This window comes from Entelurus aequoreus, linkage group LG02 (assembly GCF_033978785.1).
Source record: "Entelurus aequoreus isolate RoL-2023_Sb linkage group LG02, RoL_Eaeq_v1.1, whole genome shotgun sequence".
In the NCBI taxonomy this organism is placed as follows: Eukaryota; Metazoa; Chordata; class Actinopteri; order Syngnathiformes; family Syngnathidae; genus Entelurus; species Entelurus aequoreus.
Window position 1 is genome coordinate 23,933,943 of NC_084732.1, and position 16,300 is coordinate 23,950,242.

At 39.5% G+C, this 16,300-nt stretch overlaps 1 protein-coding gene across 6 annotated transcripts in view; it reads right to left on the reverse strand.

Annotated features, from left to right (window-relative positions):
* Positions 1-5,723: 5,723 nt before the first annotated feature.
* celf6 (CUGBP Elav-like family member 6) overlaps positions 5,724-16,300 on the reverse strand; it is a 439,773-nt gene continuing 429,196 nt past the window's right edge. For all 6 annotated transcript variants that reach the window (XM_062023932.1, XM_062023933.1, XM_062023931.1 and 3 more), the window contains one exon: positions 5,724-7,792. In XM_062023932.1, coding sequence (XP_061879916.1) covers positions 7,788-7,792 — 5 coding nt within the window. In that variant the 3' untranslated portion in view covers positions 5,724-7,787. The remainder of the gene's footprint in view (positions 7,793-16,300) is intronic.

The window sequence follows — 16,300 nt, forward strand, 5'->3', positions numbered from 1 at the left end:
GAGCACTATGGTAGGATCTCACTCCAAATCAAGGGGGAACAGACCCGAGCCGACATTGATTCAAATTACATCTCTGTTTCAAAAACAAATGAAAAAAAAACATGTTATCCCAGTTAGTCATGGTATTATACCATTTCATTCAGTGAGAATTTGAATAAATACAAATAGGTTTTACATGACCGAATAGGATTAGATGATGAAGCTGGAAATGATTAGTGAGGAGTCTGATTGGATTCTCGGTTGGTGCAAAGCGCTCAGTAGGTTGAGACATTTTTGGTCCTTGTAACCGATGGCAATGGAGAGTCATGCAACAAATAGGCTTGAGGTAAATTAAACAGCAGGTTTTCCGACTTTAAAGATGTGGCACTCCCACCACCATTTCTACAATACATGGTGGTCCAAGCAGTGTTCACAGGTAGTAACTGCGAGAGAGAGAGAACAGGCTGGGTTTAAGGCAGAATTCCCTCCTCACATTGGTAAAATGATTGGAGCAGATCTCTTCAGTTGGGAGGCAAAAAGCAAAACAAAATGTAAACACAGAGTAGATGAAGTCCAAAGACAACCACCAGCCCTTAAGAAACAAAACACACGACATTGTGCAGCATTCATCCATAGCTTAAATATGATGGTGATAGCATAGGTCTTGATCTGTTAGTATGTTTGCTTGACTTTGATGACTTTCGGGGACTCCTTTCAGACTGAGGACCAGTTAATTGGGGACGTCCCGTTCTACCGGGGTCGAAAGTGCTTCCATTATCAGAGATGTTTTTTTTTTGGTCATTTTGACAGAGGTGACAGTTAAGAAGAAAATGTGGGTTTCTTGGAAGTCTTCCGATAATTAATACTTATAAGTTTCAAGGGGTAAACTTCTCGTTCCAGTTTTGGCCTTGCAGAGTACCCTCAATAATCTTGAATAATTGCGTACACACAGATGGAAAAATGTGCTAAAATTGGCAGCTTTTACGAACTCAAATCTGTACATGGTCCCCAAAAGTCACATTATCAAGAGCACAATGGACTTCCTCCTCATTCCACATGACCATTACCACCCGTCAGTCTTTTTTTTTTATAGTGCATTTTGTTTGTTTTATTATTGATCCAAGAGCTGTCAGCATGCAAAATATATTTTAAGGTATTTTAAATATGGATTGTGCAGCCTTTAAAAATATAAATAAAAAACAACTCATGGCAATGAGTCCATCCCAGCTTCAGCCAATATTCACAAAACAGAGTATAAAATCCCAAACTTTTAAACATCAGTGATCCACTATACAAGAAATACAATTATTTTCATCATCTATTTTTTTTAATTGATAAATGATTCCTTAGGTTCTTTTTCTTTGACTGAAATATAACATTCTGTTTTTCTTTCTACTTCTGAACATGAGATATTATATGTAGCCTGTAAAGAAGGCCAAACAAAATTGAAAAATAAGCTATATTGTATGTACAAGAGAGATGCAGCAGTGTGGTCAGGAGAGAGTAGTGGCAGGTTGGAGACGCTCTAGGGTTCTTTGATGATCGGTACTGCTTAGGTCCATTTTGTTTTAGACTGTTCCAAAACAGCTGGCATACATGATCTAGAGTTGTGCGCTTGCAGTTTCATCGTCTAAAGCTAGGTTTCAGTTACCTCTCAAATGTCAATATGACTGTACACCTGAGCCTCGTTTCAAACAAGTGGTACACTTCACTTCAGTTTTGGCAAGGTATGCTTTTTATTACATTTTGATGGCCAACACATCCTACTTTTCTGCACCCGTTTGTCTGGGTTCAAGTTGCAACACTTGTGAAGGGTGAAGCTAACCACACCATTGGTGGGTCAACAATGAAAACATAAGCCTGATTGCGCCTTAAATAAACTGATCTGAACCGTACCACTTGCCTTATGGTTGTCTGTCTACTCTCTGAAGCCTTTGTCCAGCGCTTGGAGAAGTGTAAGATGTGCACGTAAGGTGTCCAGAACTTTAGTAATTTAAATAAGGACTCCTTTAAATCTTGGCCAACACTGCTGTGGTTTTTATAATGACATCATTGTACCACAAAATGGGGCTTCTCAGCACACACAACTGTACAATCTCTCTAATTTGTATTGAATAGGTTATTTACATGAAGAAATAATACAAATATTGGTCACTGGTCCTTGTCCGACGTATTTGTACATGCCTTCTGAGGGACCCCGTGTGCATCATTGGTGTAACCTGTTATTTGTTGATGATCTTATCAACCGCCTTAAAACACCGTTTAGTCAGTTCATTATCACTCCATCTGAGTGACGGGACACAATATTTATATGTCGAATGAAGCTCTCCACTAATCGTGACATCCTGGCGCCTGATGACCCGAGTACGTGGAGTGACTTTTGTGGCGTTTTTACATTTTCCACCGGCACCTATTTCCAGTCCCCAAAAGTGGAGTCAGATGACGGAAACGCTCTCTCTCCCTAAGCAACCATTAAATGGGGAGGCATTAATTTCTTCCCTCCTGTCCAACATGTTACTTTAATTATCCCTACACTTTCAGTCAATTACACTTCACTTCCTTTCTGTGGCAATCACTATTTTGGGGTGAAGAGGATGGAGACTGGCAGATATGCATAACCCGTGTTAGTTGGGAGTCTTTAAAATATGCCATTACTCTCAAGACATTTTGGCTTTGTTCACAACAACACTGGTGTTTATCTAAATTGTTTTTTTTTCTCCACATGAAACTGCACTTTAGGTCAGAGTTTTTCCTTACCTCTGTCGACCATAAACAATTGACTTAAATAGATGAGCTGGCTTAGCTTTTTGTGGTTGTCTCTTTTACGTAAAATCACTACGGTACATGTTTATTTTCAGTTTGAAAACAGTGTTAGCTTCAATATGCAAAATGTATACGTAATTTGTATGTAAACTTTGTGTAGCCGTGGTGCTACACAACGTTTTGGGACCGTGTGATGCAGTAAGGCTGAATCCCAATTATTCTCCTTAACCCTTGTCTTTCTCCTTTGGGTTGAGAGAATGGCTGACTGCCCTGCCCTCCAAACAAAGAGCAACCGAGGGTTATGTGAAGATAGCTGAGCAGAAAGTATATAAATGTAAGTAATTATATGAATTGTTGATTTTCACAGTTATGACACAAGTTTTTGGAGGTATTCAATCCTTTGCTACTGCATGTAGATATTGCCCTGTGTTAAATGTTTTTATTTCAGAATTGCTCGTCATAGAGATAGCTAACACGGCTGCAGTTGGTAAACTACAATATCAGACCAGCAGCTAACAGACTTCACAACAATTTCTTACATTTCATGAAATATTTGACCTCTAATCTACTTTCAGAATTGACATTCGCAATGTTGACAATGAAGTGTAATTTTTAAATAGCTCGTTTTGACGACCTGGTTAACGTAACTATTGTCCATACACTATTGCAGCTTCTGAACGTTAGCGTTATATAGCTAATTCATTATCCTTAGGCGGCAAGGGGTGATGATGTTGCGGGAATCGGGTGACGTCTCATTTCTTGGTGTGTGTTTGCCATGACTACATCTTGGCCCTCTGTTTGGAGGATCGAGCAATTGCGTAAGCATAGTAAGCATAACCAGTATATCGTTATCCACCTACAGATCAAGAGAGAAACGGTGTGTTTTTCTTATAAACATTCTCAACTCAATATTTATTTTCATCTTTTTGACTATTGTTTTCAACCATCGCAAATACATGCGAATGCATATACACCCTAATGGTTCTATTTCAAATTGTGCCTCTATATCGCAGTTTATGCGTCATCAGTACCGTGCTGTTTAGACCCAGGAGTCGGCAGCATGCTAGGCTAGCGTGGGCGTCATTTGCTCACCAGGGGGGGCCCAGTCTGCCATTGGAAGGGGGAAGTATAGAGCGGCATCTGGTATTAAAGCTTGTGTATCGGGAGTGTTTGAACTTTGTTGGCTAAGGCAAGCACAGGGAATGTCATTGCTTATAGAACATTAGGTTAGCCATCAATTATTTCAGCCTCTCAAGAATTGATCTGAGCACGGGTTTGACTGCTTTGTGCATGCACACAGCACACTACTGCAACGGCTTTGATTTACTCCGCTACAAATAGTACAGATCAACGTTTATTACGAAGGAAGACATTTATTAGGAATGTTTTACAAAGTGTACACGTCCAAATTTGTATCAGCTTTTGCTTTTCCTTTTAAGTTTGCAGTACATTTGTGCATTACAGACGCGGTTGATTGACCATATTCAACCAATGCGGCAATAATTCAGAATTGAGTAAAGAGAAACTATTGTTGCAATCGGTTTTAGCCATGACATGAAGCATGAAAAGGTGTTGCAGCCTCCCCAGGGACACACATTGTGGCCACAAGCCCACAAAAATAACCACCCCCTTTGTCATTTTGGTCCCTAGTGATTTTTTTTTTGTGATAGATAAAAGCTGGTGATTACAGTGCGATCATTAGAGGAGGTGGACTAGAATGGCTAATACGGTTCAGCGGTGGTGTTAACTGGTTTAAATATAGAAACAAAGCTCCAGGAAAGGTTTGTTCTGCCACTTGCTTGACGCTATGTGCTTTATCGCAATAGATCTACGAATTCCTTCAGTTATTTGCAATAAATCTGCTCTCGTTTTTATATCCGCTCCTGCAACCGGTTGGACCCGGCTAATAGACTCTTTGAACCTTTTAATCCTATTTCCTGGCAGCACAGATATATGGCGCTTGTCACCTGGAGCGTGTTTACACCTTCTATTTTTATAGTCATCCTAGAAGTATTAGTTTAAAAGGATGCTCACTTCTCCTGCCGAGACCTGCTTCTTGGCGCCTGTCATTAGCCGCAGCTCAAAGTGTGTTGGGATCTCGGAAGCTGGCGTTCGTTTGACAAATCGAGGGAATGTTCAGAGTTGTTGGCTTTTTACGAAGGAGTGTGTCCTTATCTTTTGTCTTGAATCATTGTATAAAGTAGGTCAAGGGACATGTTAACGGTGGAATGTACATCATGTTATTATAGTGTTTTTCATGTGTTTCCAACACCTAAAGAATACCATTTAAGGGGACTTTTGACACAATTATACAGCTTTTTAGGTCTTGTTTACCATTTGTGAGTTTGCATTTTATCGTATTTCCATTGTTGTAGAGGGGACTGAAATATCCAACTCTTTAGTGACCCGTATTGGTCGCAGTATAGGCTCTGGTAGAGGTCCCAAAAAAAGTCGAGAGGCAAAAAAGCTGATATTTTTAACCAGCATTCCAAAATGGACAACGGTTCCACCGTCAGGTCTGACACTTCATACTCGTCGGATAGCTTTACAACACAGTAGCAAAAACTGTATCAAACTTCACTGCTTCCCATCTGGCATTCACATGTATTTACATTTACAAAGACATACTTGCAGCTTTTTACTATAGCTCAGATACTACCGCCAAAGGCAGGATATTGGGCGGTCAACTGTAGGGATAAGTATCTTTCACCAATGTCCGGTACCTTGGTATCGCTACTCAAAAATACACATTTTCTGTACTTTTGTGTGTATTAAAGTGCTAATAATTGGTAATTAGTTTATGAATCAGCTTTTTTATTGTAACGGGCATCTTTGCAGTAGTTTTGATTGCAAATGTTCGGAGGTGTTGAAATTCAATCAATCAATCAATCAATGTTTATTTATATAGCCCTAAATCACAAGTGTCTCAAAGGGCTGTACAAGCCACAACGACATCCTCGGTACAGAGCCCACATATTGTAAAATTGCTAATGCTAGTAGCATGTATTTAGACATAACCAATATAAATTAATATCGAGCTAGCTCGGAAAGTGGGGCCTTACCTTTTGACCACTTTCTGTCAGCCATGCTTGCTTTGTTGGCATAGAAAATTGCAACATTTCCTATGGGCAGTCCACTATGACTACACCTGTTCTGAATGTGCCAAGTCTGCAACCTGACATGACGTCACGTGCAACCCTGGTATCGAAGTTACGGACGTAATTCGGTCGGTTACCAGTCCTAGTCAATTGTGCACGCTTAACACAAACAAAATCGCCATGCCTGCCCTAAAAACACATTTACTGTATAAGTTACCCGAGCACCCTTCCGTCTTAGATACGACTCTGATACTACCTCTGTCTGTGCTTTTTACACACAATAGTGGCCGATAAAAATGGGGGCTGAACCCAGAGGGTTATTTATTGGCCGTTGGAGAATTGTCTTTCTTTGTCATCTTACATGCGATGATAGAAATGACGAAATGGGAAAAATGTTATGATTATTTTTGTATTACATATTTGTTTATCTTGCACTGTACCGTTTTTTATTCAGGATTTAAAAGTAATTCATTGAAACATTGCAAGCTGGTATTTGTTGGGACCATTCGTTTGGATATTTTGGTCATCCTGTTGAACAATGGAAAGGCGATAAAATGCGCACCCAACGCTAAGGGAAACCCGACTTTAATTATTTGAGGTTCATTCTTCTGGCAGTTTCGGTAGCTTTCCTGTTCAATAATAAACGTGCGTTCATTTCCCTCCATAGAAACAGTTTGCTTTCAACAATTGGTGGCTTCATATGTTGCGATTTGAAACAAACGTCAGTAAACAAAAGTCCAAAAGACACCAATCGGGGTTGCCTGGTCTTTTAAAGTGGATTGTCGCTTGGACATCGCAATGGCGAAGGAGAAGTCTTCATCGTCTGCACCGTGTCCAGCGCAGGCATGAGTTGTCTTCTTTTTTTAAGTGGGGTTCCCGTTCCGGAACAGTCTTTCTCCCGTTGCCTTGGACGTTCTAATGAGCGCAGTATCCAGTGACCATATCATGTCCATTGTTCCTTTTGTTCCTTTTCATTGTAACTTCAAGTATTTTTTTTTTTCAAACAACATTAAAAGTTAGCAAATCTACATATTTTTCCTAATCTACTTCTAACCTATAATACAACCTGGTGCCCGATCAGCATCCAGAGCAAAAAATATCAGTCCCTAAGCTACCATTATTATTATTTTTTTGATACATGAAGTCCATATTCTTTTTATTCGTACTTACAGTAGGCCACTGGATATTGATTTAATGTTTTTTTTTTTTTTAACTATGAGTAATACTTGAAGCTACAAGGTATGATTTTTTTTTTTAAATATATATTTATATATTTATATTCTTTTAAAAAGCGTTTTAGTCCTTTGGTCCCTATTTCCTAAGGAATGATGCATGTAAATTATCCTGGATTCTTCTTCTTTGTTGTTGTCTTCATCCGTCCAGAGCACGGCCCTGTCACACAGTACACAGCTGTGTAGGCACAAAAACCAAAATGGCAGCAGGCTGGTGTGTGCGTGTGTGTGTGTGTGTGTGTGTGTGTGTGTGAGTGTGTGTGTGTTTATATATGTGTGTGTTTGTTTGCTTCAGTACTTGAATTGGCATTTGCACTTATTTATACATATACAAAGTTTTTTTTTTTTTTTAACTTCATTGTCTTTGTGTATGCGTGTGTGTTGACGTATGCATGCTTTGAGCATAATGAGTCTAAAAAGTTATTTTTTTCTTCCTTTTCCCCAACCCATCATGTCTAAAAAAGAGCAGCAAAAAAGTTGGTCTCTGCAGAAATTTTCCAAAACAAAACAGAATAATAAAAAAGGTGTTTGCAAAAAAACAAAACAAAAAAAACAAGGAAGCGGGAAAGAAAAAAGGGAAAACTCTTCTCTGTCGCCCAATCTTTTAGTGGGATTCCAGCGGGATCAAGAGACCTCCATTCCTTCGTGATATGTAGCAGAGCAAGGAGTCTTTGTACTTTCGACTGCACTTGTGGAAATAAGGTGTTGTGGCCCTTCATCCTGCGACACAAGAGACAGCAGAGGGAGGGGAGGAAATTCAAGTCAGGCTCGTCGTTATCACACAGGCTGACAGGCATAGCCAACTGCATCACACACAGACGGGAAGGGGGAACGGTAAAATCATAAAATTAGAAGTGTGTGTCAATCAAATCCAGAAATAAGTACGGTAAGCTGGAGGTGAGTTTTGGTTTTAACCCTGTAGAACATGCAGCTCCACCCGGAGCTGGGCAAATATTTTGACTCGGGGGGCCACATTGAGAGAAAAAATGTGTCTGGGGGGGTCAACGTATATGTGTGTATGAAGTACCGTAATTTTCGGACTATAAGCCGCTACTTTTTCCCCTCGTTCTGGTCCCTGCGGCTTATACAAGGGTGCGGCTTATATACAGCCTGTTCTTCTCCGACACAGACGAAAAGGATTTCGGTGGTTTTAGTACGCAGGAGGAAGACAATGACACAATGATTAAAGACTGACTTTTCATATACCGGTAGGCTGGTTATTTTGATAACGTACAGGCGAGCACTTTGTATTACTTTGCACCGTTGTATTATTTGTACTCTGCACGAATGCTGTTCGCCATGTCAAAGATGTGAAATTTTGATTGAATGATTGAAAGATTTATTGTTAATAAATGGGACGCTTTGCGTTCCCAAACAGTCATCTCTGTCCCGACAATCCCCTCCGTGGTAGCAGGAACCCCTATATACTACAGTAATTACACATCAAAACCCTGCGGCTTATAGTCTGGTGCGGCTTATATATGGAGCAATCTGTATTTTCCCCTAAATTTAGCTGGTGCGGCTTATAGTCAGGTGCGGCTTATAGTCCGGAAATTACGGTATATTTACACATTTAGCTGTAAAAATCTGCTGTGCAGTATGTGTGTTTGGGTCCCTTTTTTTCAGGAACACTAATACCAAAAGTCACAATGTCCGATAGAATTCTAAAAAAGTTATGACAGACTACCTAAAAAAAAACGGAATGGAATTTTACAGTTTTTTTACTGAATGGGATACCCAAAATGTACATTGAAATAAAGAAAGTGGGATTTACAATATTAACTATTAACAATAAAACACTGAATATTAACAACAAAAGAACATCGCTCCTTTTTTACTTCTCAGACCAGCTCCTCGATAAACATCTTTTACTATCAAGCAAAACACAACAAAAATGTAACAAAAAGCAAAATAGGAATGCAACATGTAATAAACACCTACAATATGATATACTGTATTATCACTTTTATGCAGAACTTTGTTGTAAAAATTAGCTTCCGCATCTGTTCCTGACACATGCGTTTGGGGCTGGCTGGTCTGAAAACAAGCCCCGCCCACTCTGCGTTGTTCCTCGTCTGAGCTGCTGTGGCATAGATTACCGTAATAACTCATATAACACTCAAAAGCGCAGATTTCAACCATTGAAATACTTTCTATAGTTCAAGACTTACGGACATTTCAAAACAGCACTGCACATCATGATGGCAGCTACAGTTTTGATGTTAAAGGTCTAAAAAAAATTATGTCCAACGTCCGGCGGGTCGGGTTGAAAATCTTAATGGGCCGCATGTGCCCCGCGGGCCGTATTTTGCCCAGGTCTGATCTACACCATGTTAAATACACCGTAAACCTAGATTTATCTATACCAGGGGTGTCAAACTCGTTTTCATTGAGGGCCACATCGCAGTTACGGTTGCCCTCATAGGGCCGCGTTTAACAATGAGTAATATATGAATATATATGTGTGTATATATATATATTAGGGCTGGGCGATATATCGATATATGCGATGTATCGCGGGTTTGTCTCTGTGCGATATAGAAAATGATTATTTCGTGATATCGGAGTATATGTTCTCACGCAGTTGCTTTTAGCTGCTGGCATTACACTACAGGCTCTTCTCACTCTTTCTTGTGTCTCCTTCTCACAGACAGCAAGCGCACATTATTGCATACGTCACGTCACACGTCACATACGTATACGCCCTCGCGGCACAGAGACGTAGCAGCATGGCTAAAGTTAGCTGTGGTGCGATTGGTAATACGAGAGAAAGAAGGTGTGGATCTGGTAAAAAATGAAGGAAGAATTAATTCCCAAGAAAAACAGCACGGGGTCCATCGTCTGGCGGTGGTTTGGCTTCAAGTGGGAATATGTCGAACAGACAACCGTAATTTGTCAAGTGTGGGGCAAAAGCGTTTCTACAAAAAGTAGCATTACTGCTAATATGTAGCATCATTTGAAAAGTCACCCGCTAGAGAATCAAGAGTGCTTACTCCGCCTGTCAACATCTCCGTTCGGTGCCACACCAACAAAATGCCGAGGCAAACATTTCCACATCAACACCGTATGAAAAAAAGAGTCCACGACAAAAGGAGATAATGTCCGCAGGAACCTACCACATAGCGAAGCAAATACACTATTTAATTTCCTATTATGCAGCTCATTTTTATTTGACACTTATTGAAATATCTTGTGTGACATCATGTTGTTAAACTATTGTAGTGGCGTTCTGTACAAAAAGTGCACTTTAATTTAGTGTTGTTTTGATAAGTCATCTTAGTGACGTCATGCACAAAAGTGCACTCATACCTTGTTTTAAAATGTTTCTGACAATCTTGCACTTGCTGTTTTGGAAATGACATGAATGTTTGTGCCACTGCTTAATAACTGTTTAATAAATACACTTTTGCTAAATTGACTTAGTTGTGATTTCCCTCTCTGCCTAAAAGTTTAAAATGAGCATATATTAATGCAGAATGAACAAGAATGTTTTAATGTAGACACATAGAATCCTCATACTGCTGTGAATATATGTATCAAATGTTAATTCAAGGCTAAGGCAAAATATCGAGATACATATCGTGTATCGTGATATGGCCTAAAAATATTGAGATATTAAAAAAAGGCCATATCGACCAGCCCTAATATATATATATATATATATATATATATATATATATATATATATATATATATATATATATATATATATATATATATATATATATATAATACATTCACAATTTAATTCTCACATAAGCTATAAAAAAAATATTTAAATTTTACTTTAAAAACTGGTAGCTCAGTCACCAGAATTTTACAGTAAAAGTAGTGGGTTTTTACAGCATATAAAAAAAAGAAAGAAGAATGGAATGGAAAAACAATACCACTGTTTTTAGCGGTAAAATTCAAGCAACAGAGCTGGCAGTTTTTTTTTTTACCGTTAAATCTTGTTGTTTTAATGTTTTTTGTGTTAGTTTTTTAATGTTTTGGTGTCTTACTTTATATGGGGAAAAACAGTACCAAAGTAAAAAACTCAGTCAGCAGAATTTAACCGTAAAATCTACTGTCAATTTTACAATCTACAATTTGAATGATAATTTGTTTTGAAATCATAAGTGAAGCAGATATTTAAGTACAGTATTTATCTTTATTTTAACAAAACATATTTTTGCAATACATAATATTATATTTTGATTTTGATAATATTGAATTTTAAAATATATGCAATTGCATGCAGTACATGATTTTAATGTCAAAAAGGAAAGAACAAATATATTTAGTAAGAAAAGATTAAGCATTTTATTAACGCATATTATTTCCAGGCTTTTGCGGGCCACATAAAATAATGTGGTGGGCCAGATTTGGCCCCCGGGCCTTGAGTTTGACACCTGTGATCTAGACTATCTTTGGGTAGACCAAATACATGTACAGTCTTGTTTGCTTTATCAGTGTTGCCTTATTTGACTGTTTTGACACGACGAAAGCCACCATTTTTTACATCTTGAAGTGATCTCGAGCCCCTTGTTCGGTTAGGATGAAAACGTTCACACTCGACCAAACCAACCACATTACCAGAGAAATTGCAACAGATTTTATTTTAACCGACTCAAACATGGTGTGTGAACGCATGCCCAATTGTCAGCGTCAAACTATCCAAACGTTTTTATTTTCTTTGAGTACGAGTTTGCTGGGTTCAAATTTTCCACAGACTCAAACTGAGATTTGCACTTCTTCCTTCCAAAAAATGTACACAAACAATTCCATCCATGTCTGATACAAAACTCTGTCTGTTTTTTGTTGAGGGGCAATAAAAAAAAACGGCTTTACTGCAGAGCCATTGCTAAAAAGCAACTTTAGCCACCGGCAGTCAACATACTGTATGTTCTACAAATTCAAATACACTGTTCTTGGTGCTAGAGGTTTTTGGAAAGACCTTTCTTTATTTGCCACTGGGTATGCAACAATTAGTAAATATTGACAAAAATTGAAAACATTGTTGATAATAGTTGGTGACGTTATCGCTCGCGTTTTTCCAAATGGAAACAAAAAATGTGCGAGCTGGTGCCCCCGGTGATTGGTTAGAATTCTGAAGATAAAATTGGCTGCAGCCACTAAAGCAACACCGCGAGTAAAAACATCAAAAGTATGGGTACGTTTCACCCTAAGCACACCAAAGACAAGATGAACGTACTTAATTTAACAAAGCGAGACGTTTCTTTTCATGGCGGTACAGCTGTGATGCGGGAGCTTTTAAAGCATATGGAGGAAGCAGTGCACGACTGTTTTAGGTTAGATAGTTAACAACAAGAGCTGTGTGAGAAATAGCTTTAAAGGCCTACTGAAACCCACTACTACAGACCACGCAGTCTGATAGTTTATATATCAATGATAAATCTTAACATTGCAACACATGCCAATACGGCCGGGTTAACTTATAAAGTGCAATTTTAAATTTCCCGCTAAACTTCCGGTTGAAAACGTCTATGTATGACAGTGGCGTGCCGTCACTAGAGGCAGGGGAGGCACAGCCTCACCTGCCATCATGGAAAGAAAAAAAAAAGTAAAAAGAAAAAAAAAAAATTAAATTGTTATATGTATCCAGTGATTATACTAAAGTTATTTTCCATTTAACTTCACCAGTTTTAGATTATTTTTATTTTTATTTTCACATTTGCCGTTCAAATACTGAGAAGAGACGGTGCGGTGATCAGCAGCCAGTTGAGGCACGTCACTGATTTGTGCCTCAACATGGATTGTGCGCAATGACTCGGCTAAGTGCTGGCCTGCTGTGCAGTGAGACTGTATTGCTATATGAATTATATTATACATTTCCATAGTTTAGTTAGCTGAGGTATATAATGTACAGTGTATTTTGTCAACAACTGTATGTGTGTAACGTATTTCTTGTGCTGAGCGATCATAAAACTGGAGGCTCGTCTCATAACCCCGCCTCCTGGTGCCAAGCACTTCCGCCGCAGAATGCACCCCCGACGGGAGCGCCGCGGCCACACCAACCAAAGCCCACACCCAAACCCTCCACGTGCAAGACCGAATCCACCCAAAAAAAGTCACTTAACAAGAAGCCAAAAAGTGCAAAAACAACAATGCTCGCGCGGCGCGCCGGAGGCGCCGTGAACAGGGACACAACATTAGGTACACCTGCAGACGGCAGCGCGGATTTCATATTTCATTCATTCGCAACTCTTCCAACATGAACACCACTGCTCCCGCACTTATAAGTAAAGGTAAGACCATAATAACATTTTTTTTATTAAATGTGCTTTTTTGTGTGCATGCTACAGTTTGTAAGTGTAAAGTTAAGTTAAAGTACCAATGCTTGTCACACACACACTAGGTGTGGTGAAATGTGTCCTCTGCATTTGACCCATCCCTTGTTCACCCCCTGGGAGGTGAGGGGAGCAGTGGGCAGCAGCGGCGCCGTGCCTGGGAATAATTTTTGGTGATTTAACCCCCAATTCCAACCCTTGATGCTGAGTGCCAAGCAGGGAAGAATGCTGGTATGAGCTTTTAAACACAACCCGTTAACTGCTGCCAATCACATGGTGAATACGATACTATTTAGGGTTCATATGTTTGCAAATCTGACTGTGATGAAGTCAGTGCCTCATCAGACATGAACCTCACCGCACGCCACTGATGTATGATGACGTATGCGTGTGACGTCAATAGTTAAACGGAAGTATTCGGACACCATTGAATCCAATACAAAAAATCTCTGTTTTCATCTCAAAATTCCACAGTATTCTGGACATCTGTGTTGGTGAATCTTTTGCAATTTGTTTAATGAACAATGAACACTGCAAAGAAGAAAGTTGTAGGTGGGATCGGTGTATTAGCGGCTGGCTGTAGCAACACAACCAGGAGGACTTTGACTTGGATAGCAGATGCGCTATCCGACGCTAGCCGCCGACCGCACGGATGATCGGGTGAAGTCCTTCGTCGCTCCGTCGATCGCTGGAACGCAGGTGAGCACAGGTGTTGATGAGCAGATAAGGGCTGGCAGGCGTAGGTGGAGCGCTAATGTTCTTATCATAGCTCAGTGAGGTCCCGTTGCTAAGTTAGCTTCAATGGCGTCGTTAGCAACAGCATTGTTTAGCTTCGCCAAGCTGGAAAGCATTAACCGTGTATTTACAGGTCCATGGTTTAATAGTATTGTTGATTTTCTGTCTATCCTTCCAGTCAGGGGTTTATTTCTTTTGTTTTTATCTGCATTCAAGCACGATGCTATCACGTTGGCTCCGCAGCTAAAGTGCTTCGCCGATGTATTGTCGTGGAGATAAAAGTCACTCTGAATGTCCATTTCGCGTTCTCGACTCTCATTTTCAAGAGGATATAGTATCCGAGGTGGTTTAAAATACAAATCCGTGATCCACAATAGAAAAAGGAGAGAGTGTGGAATCCAATGAGCCAGCTTGTACCTAAGTTATGGTCAGAGCGAAAAAAGATGCGTCCTGCACTGCACTCTAGTCCTTCACTCTCACGTTCCTCATCCACGAATCTTTCATCCTGGCTCAAATTAATGGGGTAATCGTCGCTTTCTCGGTCAGAATCGCTCTCGCTGCTGGTGTAAACAATGGGGAAATGTGAGGAGCCTTTCAACTTGTGACGTCACGCTACTTCCGGTACAGGCAAGGCTTTTTTTTATCAGCGACCAAAAGTTGCGAACTTTATCGTCGATGTTCTCTACTAAATCCTTTCAGCAAAAATATGGCAATATCGCGAAATGATCAAGTATGACACATAGAATGGATCTGCTATCCCCGTTTAAATATGAAAATCTAATTTCAGTAGGCCTTTAACACATCTTCATCACTTATCTTTTTGATTAAGTTTGAAACATTTTTTTTAAATTGTTTTTATTGCTGTTTTTTGACTGTCCTTTGTTCCTATTAAAAATATATACTTTGTTTTTATCAGCAGTTTCCCTGTTCTGTAGTCATCTTGTTTTGCGTTATTGTTAGCAAACTTAGCATATTCCTAAAAGTATCATAAGCTGAATTTAAAAGCCACTAAATAGGCAATGTATTCACAACTCTTGTTCCACATTTTTTTAATGTTACAGAATTATTCCAAAGTGGAATACATTCATTTTTGTCCTCACAATTGTACAGACGAATGTAAAAATGTTTTCTTTTTAAACATTTGCAAATTTATGAAAAACTAAAAAAATTAAAATGTACATAAGTATTCACAGCATTGGTGCAATACTTTGTTGATGCACCTTTGGCAGCAATTACAGCCTCAGGTCTTTATTTAAAAACGATGCCACAAGCTTTGAATAAAAAAGTTCCGCTCATTCTTCTTTGCAGCACCTCTCAAGCTCCATCCGGTTGGTTGAGAAGCATCGGTTTTCATCCAGGATGTCTCTGTACATTGCTGCATTAATCTTTCCCTCCATCCCGACTTGTCTCCCAGTTCTTGCCGCTGAAAAACAACCCCACAGCATGATGCTGCCACCACCATGCTTCACTGTAGGGATGGTATTGGCCTGGTGATGAGCGCTGCCTGGTTTTCTCCAAACATGATGCGTGACATCCATGCCAAATAGCTTAAGATTTGTCTGATCAGACCGGAGAATTTTGTTTCTCATGGTCTGCAACTCTTTAAAGTGCATGTTGGCAAACTTTTTATAAAGAAATGGCTTCCGTTTGGCCACTATACCATACAGGCCTAATTGGTAGATTGCTGTAGTGATGATTGTCCTTCTGGAAGGTTGTCATTTCTCCACAGAGCAATGGTGTGGCTCTGACAGAGTGACCATCGGGTTCTTGGTCACCTGCCTGACTTAATGCAGCAATGTACAGAGACATCCTGGATGAAAACCAATGCTTCCCACCCAACCTGGTGGAGCTTGAGAGGTGCTGCAAAGAGGAATGGGCGGAACTGCCCAAAGATAGGTGTGCCAAGCTTGTTTTAAAAAAAGACTTAAGGCTGTAATTGCTGCCCAAGGTACATCAACAAATTGAGCAAATAGCTGTGAATACTTATGTATGTACTGTTTTTTTTTTTTTTTACTAAATTTTTAACTTTAAAAAAATAAAAATACATTGTCATTATAGGGCAGGGGTAGGGAACCTATGGCTCTCGAGCCAGATGTGGCTCTTTTGATGACTGCATCTGGCTCTCAGATAAATCTTAGCTGACATTGCTTAACACGATAAGTAATGAATAATTCTGCTGGTAATCACAGAGTCAAAAAATAAC